At 43.1% G+C, this 20,063-nt stretch overlaps 1 protein-coding gene across 1 annotated transcript; it reads right to left on the reverse strand.

Annotated features, from left to right (window-relative positions):
* Positions 1-565: 565 nt before the first annotated feature.
* On the reverse strand, positions 566-7,669 carry LOC149289275 (lanC-like protein 3). The gene is made up of 5 exons (XM_089490915.1): positions 7,139-7,669; positions 4,371-4,494; positions 2,228-2,425; positions 1,393-1,600; positions 566-725 (listed from the first exon to the last, which is right to left on the reverse strand). Exons 1-5 carry the CDS (start codon positions 7,667-7,669, stop codon positions 566-568), a joined length of 1,221 nt encoding a protein of 406 aa, XP_089347041.1.
* Between the last annotated feature and the right edge of the window lie 12,394 nt (positions 7,670-20,063).

Here is a 20,063-nt window from a genome sequence, read left to right on the forward strand (position 1 = left end):
CAGTCACCCCCGGTCCAGCCCTGGTGTGAGTACATTTATGTTTGCTGATACATAAATAGATAAGAACTCATCCTAATGAAACTTACTGTGAATATGGTGTGGTAATTAAGTAACTCCTAATTCAGGGGCATATATTTCAGGAGTAGTATTGTGGTTTCTTTTTTATTCTACAGTCTATATGTTGGCATTGAAAGAATTATCTCATCACTGGTGTCACTGTGTTTCTTTCCCTCTGTGATCATGTGCACTTTACTTCAGCTTACTTCTTTATACAAGATGTCTTTTAGAATCTAGATGAAGTTTCCGAAGTTTATATAAAAATATATCAATTTAATACTGCACATGCCCCATTAAATTGCTTACTAGTAGTTTTTTTCTCCATTGGTTCCAATTTGGCATTTTTTCATGTACCAGGTACATTATACCTATTTAAAGCAAACCATTTATTTCTAACCACGGTTAAAGCAGTTATCGTTCAGACAGGTCATTGAATGAAGCACCTTGTATGATTTAAGTGACACTCAAATAAATCCCCCTTTCTACTTCAAAGTGATCATAGACGGCCCTAAGCAAAGACACTGAACAGTGGAAACTCAGCCTGATTGGGTTGCAGCAAATCAACCAAAAAACATACAGTCCCAGAATGGCCTTCAAAAAGACCGTAAATGTTTTCAACAGAGCATGAGCCAGCTCTGAATTCATCTGAAGACAGGAACTCAGCAAACCTAAAATCAAACATAAATATAAAATTAGATGAGCATGGAAGAAAATCTGATTTAAGAAATATGGGCCAGATATTTTTTACTTTGTATTGATTACTCATATTGAGTAACAAAATTGAATTATTTTGCCATTGCATTATATAAGAGTTGAAACTGCAACTCTCCTGCAAACTTCTACTTTAGTGAATAAATCACAATAGTTTTGGAAGACTTCATTGCTCCGATTGTTTTATTTTTTCTGTTCACTTGTGTGTGTTTTTCTGCTGCATACGAACAAAGTAGGGTACAACAGGATCTCTCTTTGAAAGCTTGCTACGTAAATAGGCATAGCCAACAGGTAACAGGTAAAGTTTGACTTTCATGAGGATTACCTACTATATTAACTAGCTACAGACACTACAGCTAGTTCTGCAACTGCTAAGGATCTCTGAATTTACCATCAACGTATGTTACATTTATTTAATATAATGGATGTAGCATTATTTACTAATTATTTCCTTCTATTCTATCTCATGAATTACTTTGAATATATCTGGAGCACCATTTTATTAAAGTCATACCAAAGCTTGGACATCCCTAGAGGCAGAGATGCATGTTTCCTGCTCTCACATGGGTCATAAGTAGACTGAACAACCAATGTTATAGAGCCATAAAAAAGTCATATACTAACCTCTGTGCTCTATAAATATATTTGGAGTTGCCAGTAATTCTGTAAAGTAATAAAAATACGTAGGCGCTGCCTGCAACTCCATGACAAATTCCAGGTCCTTTCTTCAGGAGGCCTTTCTGCCAGGTCAGTTCTCCACATCGGATGCAGGTGTCCAGATAGCATGGCTTTTTGGATAGTAGGTATGCTTTGGCAAAAAGATACGCAATTCCTAAAGAATCAAGACAAATGTAGAGTTTGTAAAGGCAGACGAAGTATCCCTGGTATTTTGCCAGTATCAATGGCCATATTTAGTCAAGGTAATTACAAATTATAGATATAACCCATACTCCATTCCCTAACATCTCTGTAGACATTATGATCTAACAAAATCTTTTAAATATGACGGCTAGGTAACCTAGACTAAATTCAGTGGTGTGTGCGTGTTTATGATCCCTGAATTCTCTTTAATCTGTGTTCAGTAAGGTACTAAAGAATAGTACTACCACCAAAAAGAATATATTTCAATCAAAATTAAATTACTTAAAGGGGAACTCCAGCAATTAATGACAGCTGGTCATTATATATTTTTTATAGGGAAAGGCTGTGGAAAATGTAATGGCATGAACTGTGAAGCTATGATGGTAGAGTAGGGATGTTTTAGTGTGTATGTGTGAGTGTCTCTGTAAATGTGTGTGTTTGTGTGTGTGCATTAGTGTGAGTGCTTATGTACTGTATACATGTGTATTGGTGTGAGTGTGTATGTGTCATTGTAAAGGTGTGGGTGCATATGTGTATGCTTGTAAATGTGCAATAGTGTTGGTATTATCTATATAAAGCAAAGGAAATTATTATCAACCTGGGGCTCCATGGCACCAGTGGACAAGTTCGTTCTCCCGTTCTATTACTTCCCCAAGTTCAGGTGGCCAGTTGCAGTTCTGTTCCTGGTTCACAAGAAAGTCGACACTTTGCCAGACAATGTCTCTGTCTGCTGCTGAGAGATATTCCTGATAGGAAAGCAACACCTGAAGAATAGAAGAGAGTCCATGTGCTGCCCCTAAAAAAAGATTCAAATGAATGTAATGTAAATCTGGATGATGATCATAAACCATTAACTAGCAGAAAAGCCTATACTGTTTAGTATACCGATCTATCCTGTTAGATTGTTGTGTGTCCATGTTAGTTATTATTTTAGCAGCACCCCTGAATGATTTTTAGGGTGTGCTCCCCTTTCTGTATATTAACCCTTTAATAGCCCATTGACAGATTTGTGTATATTGACTTTCCAATGTGTCCACCAAATGTGTCTAATATAGGTTAGTGTGGACTGAGCAGGAGAATTTAGAGACATATGAAAGGGAGGGGTTTGTGAGCAGGGATCAGGAGTAATTATACCCAGGGTCTCCGGGTCACCCTCCTCATTCCTACAAGCCAGGTGTACATACCTTTTCTGCCCAATTTCTTCTCCCACATCCAATCAATTTAATGCTAGCTGTGGATAGCCATGCCCTTGTCAGTGGATAATCCCATCCCCTCCCACAGCTAGCCATGCCCCTGAAGCCGCTAGGCCTACCCTTGTGCATGACTAGTCCCACCTCCCATGAAGCCTACTATTTAAGGTTTCTAGGAATGTTGAAAAGCTGAATTTGGACAAGGTTGGCAATGAGACGTTGCTAGGAGACAGGTTTGGCTGGGAACTGTTTTTTGTGACTATGTACTGCAAAGCTGTTTTTTGGGACAGAGTTGGCAATGAGACGCTGTTTCTTGGGATACTGTTGGCAATAGGAAGCTGCTTTTTGGACAAGGTAGGCATTAGGAATCTGTTAGGGGACAGGTTTGGCACTGGAAGACTGTTTTTTGTGACAAAGTATTGTGAAGCTGGTTTTTGATACAAGGTTTGAACTGGAAAGCTGTTTTGGGACAAAGCTGGCAATGGGAAACTGTTAGGGGACAATGTTGGCACTGGAAAGCTGTTAGGGGACAATGTGGCACTGGGAAGCTACTAGGGGACAAGCTTGGCAATGGGAAGCTGTTTTATGGGACAAAATTGGCAGGGATTTCCTCCACACCAAATCTATCAAACTATGTCTTTATGGTCCTTGCTTTGTGCACTGGGGCAGGTTGCCCTGCAGAGTGCTCTGACCTTAACCTCATTCAACACATTTGAGATCAATTGAAACCCATATTGCAAACCAGGCATTCTTGTCCAACATCAGTCCCTAACCTCACAAAAACTCTTTTGGTTGAATTGGCATGCCTTCCCTGTGACACACTCCAAAATCTCATGGAAAGCCTTCTCAGAAGAGTGGAAGCTGTTTTAGCCACAATAGGCTGGTCCAACTCTATGTTAATGCTCATTGTTCTGGAATGGGATGTCCAACAAGCTCGTCATATAGGTGTGATGTCAGATGTCCACATATTTTTGGTCATTTTGTGTATTACATGTGAAGTGGTCTGTCAAATTTGGAATTGATTACATATGCCCCATTTATCCTTCTCATTAGTCCATTTTAATTGCTGCTGCTTGTGTATATAACATTGTGTCCTTTACTGTTTCCCCTTCTGCATACTAGTCTGATCTGTATTCCTTAGGGGCGTAGTAAGAGGACTGCTTGGTAATCCTAGCCAGAGCTTAAGTACTGGGCAACTCTGTCTTCTGTCAGTCTAAGGTGCTTTAGATAGCTGTAGAGGGGCAGATCTGGCAGTGACAGTTGAGTGCCTGAGGCATTTGGTATGCTCCGGTTCAAGAAATCCAGTTGGTCGCATGTGGCAAAATGCAGCTTCTGCCACGCTACAAAGAGCTTTGTGCCACTACACAAAAGGCCTATCAATTTTTTAGTCTATGTATTTAAAAGCAAATTGACAGATGCAATATACAGATGAGATTGGTTACTCTTTAAATTGTACCCCTTGCATATCTTTTTTTTTTTTTTTTAAATGATCTATTTCTTCATAAAAACAAATAAATCAGAAATAACAGGAAAACAAGCTTTGCTTCTCACCCAGATATTCTGTGCCATAATAAGAGTACATCAGTGGGAAGGGTTTTCTTTTTTTCCTTGCATATTGTTTCCCAGATTCCAGGATGGTTTGACAGATGGACTTGATCTGTGCTGCTGTTAACACCTAAGGAAAAACAGAGAAGAAGAAAAAGCTATGAATGTCTGAAGGAACGTGCACTGACATTCATACACTAACACACACATACTGGAGTGTCTGGGTGCAGGACAGGTGGGAGCACTTGGAAGGGACATGAAGTAGGAAGGAGCAGGCAGCCACACAGACTTGAGGTGGAAGCATACTTCAAGAGACCCCATTCAGTGCTGTCCAACAAAAATATCAGGGCTTCAGCCACATTAGCCCTCCACTGGTGATGCCCATATATATTGATAGATATCTTTGCATATACACATAGTGTCTACTGCCATTACACACAGTAGAATCCATTCTACAGAGTCTTAGGTTACATATAAATTAAATAAAATGAGGATATATCCCTCTCTACATACCCAACCCCCCCCCAAAAAAATAATAATCCTGAAACAATGCATTAAGAAGTAATTGGATTTTTCACATATGCCCAAATATATTACATATACTATGTTCATTGCTTGCTGATGTGAAGTTAATGGACTAAAAGGTAAAACCAACAAGGAAAGAAGCTCAAGAAGCTGGGCGTAGGGCCGATAACATATACTGTATATAATCTTTATTTTATGTCCTCCGGATTCTTTTTTACATGCACAGAAAATTACAATTACTTAAGAGCATAGGTGATAGGTCAGACTGAGATGAAATATCAATACAATGAATAATAGAATGATATTTGGTTATCAATCTATATGCGTTAATAATATTGATGTATGCAGGAGGCCAGGTTTATCAGGGCTGTTCACGATATAGAAGATAACATGGTTATTTAAATCAGAAGCAATACATTAAATAAGGCCACTTACAGGGCCCCTTTACATTGTGAATAAATATCACCCACAAATGCTTGGACTCGAAAGCATGATCTTCATCCTATTAAATGCCTCTTTTGTCTCAAGGTTGTGCACTTGTCCTTCTGAAAGACTACACCGACTATATTTCCATGAGTCATTTCTCTTAATTTCTGGATAGATTGGGAAATTACATAGTAAAATGTTTTACATCTGCTGTGGATCTGCTAATTAGTTTTGCATATGCGCTGGTGAAAATTATGGCATTTTAGTTAAAATTATAATGTAAAACATTGAATCTATACGGAAGAGACTATAGACAAAAGAAGGCAAATAAAAAATAAAACCAAATCAATAATAATTTATGTAATATTTTTCCTAGTAATACATTTTGGGGCAAAATGGCCAATATAATATAATACTAAACATCATGCTAGGTTATCATTTTTATTAACAGCATTATTTATGGCCTATAAAAGAAATATACCCCTTCCTTTTGATTGAAAAAAGATAATGGAGGGAGAGGAAGAGAGACAGGCAGAGGGAGGGAGGGGAGAGAGAGTTGTGCACATGCTTAGGTTCTCATGTATGGTGTCACCAGTCATGATGAGAAAAAGAATGTAGCGAGCTGTGACACACAATCTTTGGCTGATGACATCAATTAATACATAACATTTTAAATGAATATAAACTTGAGCCGATAAGAGTAATTGATCTGCCATGAAAATACATTTCTGTAGGAGCTGCTTCAAGTAGCCAGTCAGTGGCACCAAACATGGACTATGGAGGAGACGAGGAGCTACCTAAGGTAGGTATGATTTATATTTTTTAGGCTAAAAGGATATAAGTATATATGGAGTTCACTGGGATGCCTGTCTAAGGCTACTCTTGATATCATGGGTACATAGACAATGGAATATTGGAGACTACGTTACAAACTGATCACTAGACAGTAGTGTCTATCCAATATTACAACACAATGGTCAAGTGTTGTTCCTTAACCTACGATGGAGACTTGTTATTAAAAGCAATGGTGTGCTATTCTATTTCATTATTGATTTCTACGTGGGCTTTATTCACCAAAGTTTTCCACTTTCACCTCCCAGACATTATTACGCATGAAAGGGTATCATCACCCTAAGATGTTTCTCCTGCCATAAGACCTGTATGATGCATAGTTTAGCATTTTTTACAGGACTAAACAATCCCTTCTTGCAGGAGAAGCTCTCTCGGCTTGGCCATTAATAATTCATACTGAAGTGGTAGAGTTCAAAACACAACTCCCCTGCAGACCTGTGCTTTAGTAATGAAACCTACTTAAAACATGGGCTTCCCCAAATCACTTGTGTCGGTTTAATATACGATTAAACCACCCCATACCGCGATCTTCAAGTCAAAAATAAGTACTACGTGTGTGTGACATCCCCAACACTGAATTATTGGACGCACCATTATGATGCAGACATTTTTTATGCATATTAATAGTTTTACATTTCTTCGACAAAAGAATTATCTCAAGTGAGACACTACACAGGGCCAGATCTGTCCTTGTTGCTGGAGAAACCTGCCTGTGTTGGCCCTGCATACTGAATAATGACCGGAGAGAGTTAAAACCACTGCTCTGAAGGCGAATGAAGCCCAGTGCGTGCATCCAGCAGGCGATACAGTCCGGAGCGTTATAGTTGGGGAGAGAAGTGGCGCGGAGCTCGAGTTTCTCGTACAGGACATATACTTGTTGCTCGTGAATGACGCACTTGCCACCCGTGTGACCCGGACATGCCTCCCGCTCCACCGGGGAACAGTTTGCATTTAAAGCGCCGCTCTCTTACCTCGGTCCCCAGCTTCTGCTTGAGAACCAGGGCTGCGCACAGGTATCCGCTCCTGCCCACGAACAGCTCGTCCGAGCCGCACTCCAAGAACCCCAGAGGGACGCAGATCCCCCACAGCTCCTTGAACTTCTCCAGAGCCCGGGCGAAGTCCGCCAGCCCCATCGCCTTATAGATTAAGGCGGCCACCGCATACACCCCAGCCCCTCCCAGCAAGAAGGACGCCAGGGTCTCCCTGTCCTGCTCCCGGTCATAGTGCTCCACGCAGGGCTCAATGAGGCTCCTCGCTTTCCGCAAGTAGCTGTCCCTCTTGGCGCCGAAGAGCGGGCACTGGGAGACGTGGTACAGGGTGTAGGCGACACCCGCCTGCCCTCCGTACAGCCCACCTTCCTCACCGCCCCGGGCAGGCAGCTGCTGAAGGATGCTCTCCAAGGTCCTGCTGATGAGCGGCACCCCGGCCTCGCTGCCCTGGCCGGCCGGCAAGCTGCCTTTGTAATCAGTGAAGCGGTTTGTGAAGCAGCGCTGGCTCTCCATGGCTCCTGCGGAGAGAACAGCTGGAGCAGCTGGCTGGGTAATGGTGGGCTACAAAGACAAGGAAGGGGGCAAGCGTCAAACAGGATCCGCCAGGCGGCAGAACAAGACGGGGCAAGAAGTCTTGGGGGGGGGGGTGCGGGCAAAGAACGTGCAGAAGGCGAGGGGGCAGTCCGTGAAGCCGGTAAGCTCTCTGACAGCAGAGGAGATTGTGGGGGCTGGAGAAGGGAGGAGCGCAATGAATAAGAAGCAGGACCGGTGCCGGTGACCGTTTTAAACGTGATCTGCGCGTCCCAGGTATCTGCTTTCATGCTCCCTGTTTACTGATCCCTTAGATCTGGTCCATGGAAACCCCCCTCAACCCCCCAGCAATGAATCTTGTCAGTGCAGACGTCATGTTATTTATGCACAGGGGCATGCTAAAGGAATGATAACAGACTATAATGGGGAGCAATGCCCACAGGGTATAATGAGGAGGAATGCCCATAGACTATAATGGGGAGTAATGTCCATAGACTATAATGGGGAGTAATCCCCATAGACTATAATGGGGAGTAATGTCCATAGACTATAATGGGGAGTAATGTCCATAGACTATAATGGGGAGTAATGTCCATAGACTATAATGGGGAGTAATGACCATAGACTTTAATGGGTAGAGTAGACTATAATGGGGAGTAATCCCCATAGACTATAATGGGGAGTAATGTCCATAGACTATAATGGGGAGTAATGTCCATAGACTATAATGGGGAGTAATGACCATAGACTTTAATGGGTAGAGTAGACTATAATGGGGAGCAATGCCCATAGACTATAATGGGGAAAAATGCCTATAGACTATAATAAAGAGGAATGCCCACAGGGTATAATGGGTAGAAATGCCCATAGACTATACTAGGGAGGAATGCCCGTAGAATATAATGGGGAGAGTAGACTATAATGGCGAGGAATGCCCTTAGACTATCTGAGATGCTAAAAAACAGGGACATTAGCGAAGAAGGTAGAGTTTGGACGCCAAAAGGTGCAAACGTCATTCATAAGGAAGAGCACTTGTAATGACTTCTGGTGTAAAGGAACTATACAACAAGGAACCCATATTTCAACAGTTTTATGCCCTCCCCTTTATTATTTCCTAATTAATGTCTGTTCAGTGCACATGTCTGGCACTGAAATAAAGTGAGAAGCCTTTAGTGTCTAGGGACAGTCCCAGCTAATGATATTCAGGACTGTAAAGGGGCACACGTATAATTTCCCTGCCAGCCTAAAATACGTTCATTGGTGGCATCCATGTTTCAGAATCTGGAAACCACACACTGAAGTAAAATATATTGTTATGCTTTAGCAAATGTCTCGGGTATAATACATGCCTGGTATTTGTGCCAGACCTTATGTTCATCTGTGTATGACTAGCCAGCTCAATTCACCCTATAGCTGTTCATATACGTATATATCATCTACCAAACCCCAATAAAAATAATAATAAATGTGATGGAGACCCGTATTCGGACTGAATAGCTCCGTCGTAGAAATCCTCCTTGCCGTGAATGCTCAGTTGCTCGAGGGTTAACCCTCTGTAATCCTCCCCCCAAGCACTAGTCGAGACTTGGTGTAGGGGTAAAATAGAACTCACTTTACACTAGACTTGCGCATCCGTCTTCGGGCGAACATGTAAACGAGCACGAAGAGGCCGTTTTTTTGTTCGTTCCGAAGACACGCCGAAGAGAATACAGTGCCGGCAAAACGTAGGAGAAGACGAAGACTCACAACCACGAAGAATCGAAGATTCTACATCTACTGAATTAATAATTTTATTAATTTAATCATTTTTTTATTTAATTTTTTTTCAGTGCTTTTGTCTGTCATCAACTGTGTAGTGCTGTTGAGTTGACAGTGCACCCAGTGCCTCACTGGCACTGGGATGCCTTTGCCCTGGGCTGGCACTAGTGCCTACTGCCTGTCCTGCTTAAATAAATTAAATAAAATAATTTATAAATAATTTAATAGAATATATTATTAATAATTGAATACATATAAAATGATATATATATTTGTCAGTTATATATACTATAGTTAGTATAGTAAATTAGTAATAGTATACTAGTGTAGAGTGTACTGTAGACATTCAAGACATCTACTAGTGTCTAATCTAAAATCAGTAATATTAATAATTAATAATTGAATACATTATAAAATTATATATATATTTGTCAGTTATATATACTATAGTTAGTAATAGTATACTAGTGTAGAGTGTACTGTAGACATTCAAAACATCTACTAGTGTCTAATCTAAAATAAGTAATATCAATAATTCTATAATTCTAAATAGTTAATTAGCTATAAATAAAATTAATAATTAATTACTACTAGCTTATAGTTCAGCTAATCTTATTAGTACTGGTGCTGCAGCTCTTTAGTTTGTGCTTTGTTTTAGCAACAGCAAGAGACCAAGTCAATTTTTCTTAATTAATAATATTTCATTTTATTTCATTTGTTTTGCTCACCTCAGTCCATCAGTGAAGTGAACTTGTTGGGCTAGTGAGTGCAGCCGCATAAGTGCTGTGTTCTTTTTTGATCAGCAAGCAGTGACGTTAACTGTTTTGCAAAGATTTCCTCATTTATTTTACATTTTATTTTAATTTTATTAAAAGTACCCTTAGTGTTTTGCTCACCTCAATACATCAGTGAAGTGAACTTGTTGGGCTAGTGAGTGCAGCCGCATAAGTGCTGTGTGTTTTTGTTCAGCAAGCAGTGAAGCTAACTGTTTTGCTGTGACATTTTATTTTATTTCTAATTTCTTTTCAAGAAAAATTGACTGTGTGACGACAACAACTGTACTAAGCAAAGCTTCAAGCTACTAGCTGTAGTACTAAAATAATTCTAATCTTAATCTATAATATATTATATAATATAATATAAATTCTAATTCATAATCTATAATATAAGTAATTCTAAATTCTAATTCATAATCTATATTCTTCTATCTATAATCCATAATATAAGTAATTCTTCTAATATTTATTATATAACATAATATAATAAATTCTAATTCATAATCTATAATATATATAAGTAATTCTAATTCATAATCTATATTCTATCTATAATCCATAATATAAGTAATTCTAATCTATTAATAATATAATATTATGTATAATTTAACCTCACTTTAGCTTAGTGGGCTTGACTGCGTCTGCCTAGAGTTAGACTAGAATACTAAGAAATATAGCTTTAGGTTTAGCATAGTAGTAGGATAGGCTCTTAGGCCCGTGTAAATTCAAAGTCTTTAATTTTTTTATCCCCCTTTTTTTTTTGTAATTTTTTTTAAACACTACACTACACATACAACACAAAATTTGAAATGGATCCTCCTTTTGGGACTAAGGAGGGACAAGCTCCATCTACCACCAGCACCACCACCAGTTCTAAGATGCAGCCTTTGCGTCAGTCTAGTCAGCCAAGTAGGCCAAGCTCTCGCTTATCATTTGGGGAAGCATTGCTTGAAGGATCATCAAGTAAAGGAAAGGCACCAAAAGCAGGCAGTAGTAGTGCGGCTAGGCCCACAAGCTCTATGTTTTTTTACGGAAAGCCTAAAGCACCAGAAGCATGTTCAAAGTTAAAGGGTAGCACAACTAGTACTTCTACTAGCCCAGTGAGTAAAAAGAAGTGCCTTTTGCCCCAAGCAGCATCTTCCCCATCCACAAGCAGCATGCAAGGTACCAAGCAGAGCCAAATTAGCAGCAAGACTCAGAGGGGTCCCAAACCAAAGCGATCTCATTCCTTCGTAGGGAAAACCACCACCCCCACCTCTACCACCACTAGTGCTGCGCCTACTGTTCCCACCGGTACCGCCACGCCATGTCCTCCTAGTGCCTCTAGCAAGCCACCAAGTCCTTATAATATTTTTGTAAAGACAGTTAGAGAGAGGGCTACACATAGTGGAACTCCACCTAGCGAGGTAGCAGAGGAGACTGAGAGGCCAAGTGCAGAGTCTGTTCTTCCTGCTCGCACTACTACTAGTCACGAGTCTCACGACGATATCAGTCTTAGCTCCAGCCTAGCAGGAATTCCATTCGATCTGGCTAATGAAGAACTAGACTATGAGCCAGAGGAAGTAGAGGAGATGAGTGGTCAGGAATCAGATTCCTCAGGGAGCAGTGTCCAAATGACTAGTGCACAATTTTCCCCTGAGCCTCCACCTTCTCCGCTACGATCATCACCACCACCAGCAGCAGCAAAACCTACCAAATCTAAAGTTAAAGCAATTAGCAGTCCCACTATGGCCAGTACTGTTACCACCAATCCCACCACCACTAGTTCTGCCTCTGGTCATCCACCTCGAGCAGTAGGAGCAGCACCCAAGGCACACTCCAAGGCTATGTGCACCCCAATTTGGGAGCACTTTGAAAATGTTGAAGAAGGGCGCTATGGAAAGTGCAAACATTGTGGGAAGCTAATAAGCAGAGGGAAAGTGTCTGGCCATTTTACCAGTGCTAGCATGAATCATCACCTCAGCACTCAACACAAGGCTATGCTATTGGGGAAAGATGCAGAAGTAAAACTTAGTGCAGGCAGCATAGCTGGTGGCCGTGGAAAAACCCCAACAGCTGCTTCTGAGCCAATAGCAGCAGCAGCAGCTAGTGCTGGCAGCCAGACACCAAGGCAGGTTGGAGCACTGCATGTCCAGCCCACACTGGAACAATTTGTGGCATTCCACTCCAAGAGAACAATGCCCAAACAGCAGGCCAATAAAGTAACGCGACTTATTGGTCAGTTCATTGCTGTTGGAGAGGCATCCTTCTCTATGATCGAAGGGGAGCCTTTCAAACAATTGATGGCGGCTGTGGCTCCACAATATACAGTTCCGTCACGTTCCACTTTCAGCAGGAACATTGTCCCCTCATTGTATCGGTCCTGTGTTTCAGCAGTGAAAGAGGAGCTTTCCAAGGCTGCTGGTCAGTCTGTTCATTTCACTACAGATTTGTGGAGTGCACCTAGCGGCCAGCATGCCTTTCTTTCTTTGACAGCACACTGGTGGCAGCCCGGTGTGTCTAAGGAAGCTGCTGCAGCAGGCTACCGATCTTTCCTTCTCTGATGGATGAAAAGCACACTTCCCAAAATATTCTGCATGCAATGAGGAAAATGTTTAGCCTTTGGGTGGGAGCAGAGGAGCCTGAGACTGAGAGGCCAAGTGCAGAGTCTGTTCTTCCTGCTCGCACTACTACTAGTCACGACGAGATCAGTCTTAGCTCCAGCCTAGCAGGAATTCCATTTGATCTGGCTAATGAAGAACTAGACTATGAGCCAGAGGAAGTAGAGGAGATGAGTGGTCAGGAATCAGATTCCTCAGGGAGCAGTGTCCAAATGACTAGTGCACAATTTTCCCCTGAGCCTCCACCTTCTCCGCTACGATCATCACCACCACCAGCAGCAGCAAAACCTACCAAATCTAAAGTTAAAGCAATTAGCAGTCCCACTATGGCCAGTACTGTTACCACCAGTCCCACCACCACTAGTTCTGCCTCTGTTCATCCACCCCGAACAGTAGAAGCAGCACCCAAGGCACACTCCAAGGCTATGTGCGCCCCCAATTTGGGAGCACTTTGAAAATGTTGAAGAAGGGCGCTATGGAAAGTGCAAACATTGTGGGAAGCTAATAAGCAGAGGGAAAGTGTCTGGCCATTTTACCAGTGCTAGTATGAAGCATCACCTCAGCACTCAACACAACGCTGTGCTATTGGGGAAAGATGCAGAAGTAAAACTTAGTGCAGGCAGCATAGCTGGTGGCCGTGGAAAAACCCCAACAGCTTCTTCTTCTGAGCCAATAGCAGCAGCAGCAGCAGCAGCTAGTGCTGGCAGCCAGAGACCAAGGCAGGTTGGAGCACTGCATGTCCAGCCCACCCTGGAAACATTTGTGGCATTCCAATCCAAAAGGTCAATGCCCAAACAGCAGGCCAATAAAGTCACACAACTGATTGGTCAGCTCATTGCTGTTGGAGGGGCATCCTTCTCTATGATTGAAGGGGAGCCTTTCAAACAATTGATGGCGGCTGTGGCTCCACAATATACAGTTCCATCACGTTCCACTTTCAGCAGGAACATTGTCCCCTCATTGTATCGGTCCTGTGTTGCAGCAGTGAAAGAGGAGCTTTCCAAGGCTGCTGGTCAGTGTGTTCATTTCACAACAGATTTGTGGAGTGCACCTAGTGGGCAGCATGCCTTTCTTTCTTTGACAGCACACTGGTGGCAGCCCGGTGTGCCCAAGGAAGCTGCTGCAGCAAGCTGGTTTTGTGGTAACTGACGGAGGTGCCAATATGGTGAAAGCGCTGCGAGATGGTCATATTGTTGGTGTGCGCTGTGCAGCCCACATCATCCATCTTGTAGTGAAGGCAGCAATGTCAGAAGGAACTAATGTGGCAGCAGTAGTTCTGTCCTGCTTTAGAAAGATCGCTGGGCACTTTCACCATAGTGTTAAGGCTAGCCAACTTTTGAGGGAAGAGCAAGAGAGGTCAGGTCTTCCCGTACACTGCCTACGTCAGGATGTCAGTACACGGTGGAACTCCACGTTAGATATGCTGGAGAGGATTTTGGAGCAGCAGAGGGCAATCCATAATCTTGCCTCAGAGCATAATATTGGGATTACATCTCCATTGAATAGGGAGGATTGGACAGTGATCGCCCAGCTAGTGGCAGTCATTAAACCATTCAGGGATGCCACTGAAAATTTAAACTCAAACAATGCCAGTCTGGCCCAGGTAATCCCAGTGTTCTCCCATCTAGGCAGCAAGATGGATGTGTTCCTTGAAAACCATGAGGCTGTTCAAGGTGGCACTCTACATCCTGACGTAGGAGCCATAGTCAGGAAGCTGAAGGATCTGCTAAAAGTACACCTTCGCAAACGCATGGAAGAGAGTCCCGAGGTCAACAAGGTGCGTGACTGGCAGCGTAAAATGGGAATGCTGTCCGAGGAGGGAGAGATGCAGGAGGAGGAAGAGATGACGTGGTCTGCTACTGCTAGCAGCAGCATCAGCAGCTGTGCCACAAGCATCACAACACTGAGTGGAGCAGCTGCGTTTTGGGAAGAGGCACTTGGGAGTATAGTTGGACCATCTGACAGAGCTAGCAGCAGAAAGGAGAGTAGTGCTGCTGAAATGGTCAAACTTTACCTCTGTGAAGTTCCTTCTGCACCTAATGTTGATTCTCTTAGCTACTGGGATGAAAAGAAGAGTGTGTGGCCTGCACTCTCATGGGTTGCGCAGCGGCTTTTATCATGTCCGCCAACCACTGTTCAAAGTGAGTGCGTGTTTTCTATGACTGGAAACATACTGAGTCCACAGCGCTCACGCATGGCACCTCATCTGATGGAGCAGATTGCCTTTCTTAAATTCAATCTTCCCAAAGTTGGGTTACCCAGCTCTTAGCTTGGAAAGTTAATTTTCTTTCTCTAATGTTCAAGGTAGTTTCTCCCCCTGGTTGCACGTGTTTGTGGTGTGGCAACGTCTGCTACCTCCGCCGGTGTAGCCAATTTACGCTAGGGCCTAGTGTCTGAGTTCTAGAAGTCCGCTCCCAAACGCCATGGACTGACAGACTTTCATGCTTTGCCCTGGGGTGAAACAGGTGAGCGGGTCGTCATTTGCCCACTCATTCGCCTTTCCCAATGCTGCTGCTGCTGGTGGTGGTGCCAGCGTCTCTTCTCTGCCAGTTCGCTTCCTGGCTGGTGTCATGCCTCAAATGTCCAAAATGTTCAAGGTAGTTTCTCCCCCTGGCTGCGTCTGTTTGCGGTGTGGCAACGCCTGCTACCTCCGCCGGTGTAGCCAATTTACGCTAGGGCCTAGTGTCTGAGTTCTGTAAGTCCGCTCCCAAACGCCTAGGACTGACAGTCTTTGGATGCTTTGCTCTGGGGTGGAACAGGTGAGCGGGTCGTCAATTGCCCACTCATTCGCCTTTCCCAATGCTGCTGCTGGTGGTGGTGCCAGCGTCTCTTCTCTGCCAGTTCGCTTCCTGGCTAGTGTCATGCCTCAAATGTCCAAAATGTTCAAGGTAGTTTTTACCCCTGGCTGCGTCTGTTTGCGGTGTGGCAACGCCTGCTACCTCCGCCGGTGTAGCCAATTTACGCTAGGGCCTTGTGTCTGAGCTCTGGAAGTCCGCTCCCAAACGCCAAGGACTGACAGTGTTTTGATGCTTTGCCCTGGGGTGAAACAGGTGAGCGGGTTACCAATTGCCCACTCATTCGCCTTTCCCAATGCTGCTGCTGCTGCTGGTGGTGGCAGCGTCTCTTCAATGCCAGTTCCCTTCCTGGCTAGTGTCATGCCTCAAATGTCCCTAATGGTAAGGGCAGTTTCTCCCCCCTGGCTGCGTCTGTTTGCGGTGTGGCAACGCCTGCTACCTCCGCCGGTGTAGCCAGCTTACGCTAGGTCCTAGTGTCTGAGCTCTGGAAGTCCTCTGCCAAACGTCTAGGACTGACAGTGTTTGGATGCTTTGCTCTGGGGTGGAACAGGTGAGCGGGTCGTCAATTGCCCACTCATTCGCCTTTCCCAATGCTGCTGCTGCTGCTGGTGGTGGTGGTGCCAGCGTCTCTTCAATGCCAGTTCCCTTCCTGGCTAGAGTCATGCCCAAAATGTCCCTAATGGTAAGGGCAGTTTCTCCCCCCTGGCTGCGTCTGTTTGCGGTGTGGCAACGCCTGCTACCTCCGCCAGTGTACTAGCCAGCTTACGCTAGGGCCTTGTGTCGGAGCTCTGGAAGTCTGCTGCCAAACGTCTAGGACTGACAGTTGTTTGGATGCTTTGCCCTGGGGTGAAACAGGTGAGTGGGTCGCTAATTGCCCACTCATTCGCCTTTTCCATTTTTCAATGCTGCTGGTGGTGGTGCCAGCGTCTCTTCTTTGCCAGTTCGCTTCCTGGCTAGAGTCATGCCCAAAATGTCCCTAATGGTAAGGGCAGTTTCTCCCCCCTGGCTGCGTCTGTTTGCGGTGTGGCAACGCCTGCTACCTCCGCCGGAGTAGCCAGCTTACGCTAGGGCCTAGTGTCTGAGCTCTGGAAGTCCGCTGCCAAACATCTAGGACTGACAGTTGTTTGGATGCTTTGCCCTGAGGTGAAACAGGTGAGTGGGTCGCCAATTGCCCACTCATTCGCCTTTTCCATTTCCATTTCATTTTTTTCCGTCTGATATACAACCTACCAAACATACCACACATAATAACACATATAACACAGTGACATAACACATAACACATATAACACAGTGACATAACACATAACAGACACATGTACAATTCACAAATCACAAGGACCTTTCCTCCTGTTATTTGCCCTGGCATTCACCTCTATACTCACTAGCATTAACGCTATAACTCACACTTCACCCTATAACATTTTTCCATCCACATAGCTGCCAACAGACCCAACTTTTTCAGGGACAGTCCTGCTTTTTTCCTGTCCCATCAAATTTAGCTAAACTAGGTATGCTAGTGCTCATAGGTATAGCTGGGTAGGGTAGCACTACAACATTAAATAAATATAATAAAGTAAATAATAATAAATATAACTTTAAAATAAAATTAAATAAATCCATTAAGATTAAATTATTATTTAGACATAATACATATTTAACCAAAACAGTGCACTGCTAATAATCTTAAAAATAACCGTACATTAACCCTAAGCTATTTTTTAGTTCTTGTCCAACATTTTTCCATTCGCATACCTGCCAACACACCCAACATTTTTGTGGACAGTCCTGCTTTTTTCCAGTCCTGTCCAGGAAAGTTGGGTTGTTGCAACCCTATTCTTTTATTAAACATCTATGGATGTGTGACTGTGTATGATAAAAAGGAGGCCAAGTTCCTTGGAGCATTTGTCTAGGTCATTTTGTGTACAGTACACCTCGGTACGTGTGTGCAACTCTATTGGTCGTTTCGGCAGGGGGCTCGCCTGCCATCAACGAATGAGGTGCATTCTGCAGTTCTGCAATTCATTTGTTGATGCCAGACCAGCCCCCTTCCGGCGACCAATAGAGTCGCACACACGTACCTTCACGGTGCGAACGCATCTGCTGCTGCTGCTGCTCCCATGTGTTCTTCACCCCGTATTAACCCCTGCTACGCAGCCGGGAGAAAACGAAGATGAAATGAGCACGAAGAATGTCCACGAATATTCGCCCGAAAAGAAGACAGGAACGGGCGAATATTCACGGAATACGAAGTTTTTTTTTCTACGAAGACGAACACGAAGAGCCCCCTGGTGCCCAAGTCTACTTTACACAGTATAATCTCAACAATTTGCCAACAGCCTGGTGCCTCCGTACAGTTCCCATAGCCAGCAATACCTTCCTGGCAGAGAGTCCTTATGTCGGGGGGTTCCCAAGGAAGGGCCAGCGATCTCAGAGTAGCAATGAAGAGCTCAGTGTCCAAGGGTGTTATGCTTCAAAAAGCGACTCGATCTGTGGCTGGGACACTGAGCGCCAGCGCTGAAAAGCGTCCCCAGGAATGATCCGCAGAGTAGCCGGGCTCATGTTCCAGAGCCACGGCTGGGAGATCTAAAGATGTTCCAAAGATGTGTATTCCGCGTTGAGCTCCTGCTCAGGAACCACATTGCTGGGGTTCCTAGCCACCGTACTGTTCCATGGATTTGCGGCTAGGTCCCGGTCAGGTGCAATTCAGAAGACAGGGGAGTTCTGTTACCACAAGGAGTAAACAGTCTTGGAACCCCTCCCCCTGGGAAAAGTTAGTGATTATACTCCCGGGATTGAAAGTGTAAAACATAGAAACGGGACATAATATAAATAACGAAAGAACAGAGCAGATGAGACTGTCACAAATGCATCATTTATAATTAGCATTTCTAACTTGCTTTTAAATAAATAAATCCTGTGAAATAATTATGCTGCATAGCATTTCCTGTTTGCTTCCTATTAATTGTTCATTCTTTATGGTGTTTCTGGCCCTAGGCTCACTGTATCGTATTGTAGAGACAACTGGGTGGTGAGTCTGTACTACTTACGTGGCTACTTAGTGGTGGAAGAAATAAAAAGAGTCCGTACAGATCTGTGCAAGAATGACATTGTAAATATGTCCAAGTTTTGAGAAGGTATATAAACATAAACAGTATGAGAGATATTTTAAAGGTCAACTTTTTTTTTTTTTTATTTGTAGTATTTTTGCAGTTTTCGCATAATATTATGTTCTCGGGCTTCTGCATATTAGTTGCTATGTGTTCTAGCTCAGTTACCTAAGCCCAGTCGACTATACAAGTACCCTGTCTCCTTATCATACAGTTAATATAATACCTCAGTCTCAACCACCCAGTCAGACATTCTGACTATTTAAAGTCTATTTAGGAAAACATATAATAAAGCAATCAGAGTTTGTTATACTTCTTCAGCATTACCTTAAGTAGCTGAATAAGGTGTTTGAGCAGGAGAAGTTCCCCCACAATATGATGTAACTATAACAATTAATAGGAGCTTATAAGCACCAAAAATCATAGATGCTTACATGGTGTTACAAATGTAAATTCTGCACAGCCCCTTATTCTTACATGGAGACATTTCTGCTGGAAGCTACTAGCATACTGTTCTATTCATATTCCTGCACAGTGGCTCTATCTTGCAATGTCAAAATGACATCATGTATGGACTCTTTATTTCTTCCACCAATTTGCAGCCAGAGTGACTTGCAACAGAGAGGGACATTCACATGAACCTGCAGAGAAACTCACACTAAGCACTCGCACTAACACATCCAGGCACTCACGCTAACAGTCACACACAGAAACTTCCATTAACATAGACCCTTGCACTAACACACATGAACAGACAGTCATGCTAACATGCACACACACATTCACTTGTGCTAACATACCCAGACATGTTAATGTATTCACACACAAGTCAACATTCCCAGCCACACACTAACATACCCTGACACCCCTTGAAACATTTATTACTCATAACATATTTAATGCTCTAATAGTAATTATATATACACGTACAATTTTGTATGGCATTAAGCCAGATGAGTCTAAATAAAAACAAGAAATGCATTTTTATCAGTTTTTTTAATCTGCCGTTTGTTTTTAACATCCTGTTTGTTTATTAAATTATTTTAAATGAATGAAAAATGTACATTTATTTTTTTATCCGATTAATCGAAAAAATAATCGGCCAACTAATCAATTATGAAAATAATAGTTAGCTGCAGCCCTAATTGTAAGCAAAGACCCTTTCCTGCTTTGTTGTGTCCACTCTTCCGGCCTGCAGGGGAAGCCTAGACTTCAATGATTCAAGAGTTCATGATTTCCGTTTCTCAAGACTAAGAAGGAAGAGGTTCATTTTACTGAGCTTTGTGGTCCTACATAAAGCAGATCCATTTCAAAATGAAAACAATCATGGCATACAC

Source organism: Sceloporus occidentalis, unplaced genomic scaffold (genome assembly GCF_023333645.1).
Source record: "Sceloporus occidentalis isolate IW3139 unplaced genomic scaffold, rSceOcc1.0.p SCAF_47, whole genome shotgun sequence".
In the NCBI taxonomy this organism is placed as follows: domain Eukaryota; kingdom Metazoa; phylum Chordata; class Lepidosauria; order Squamata; family Phrynosomatidae; genus Sceloporus; species Sceloporus occidentalis.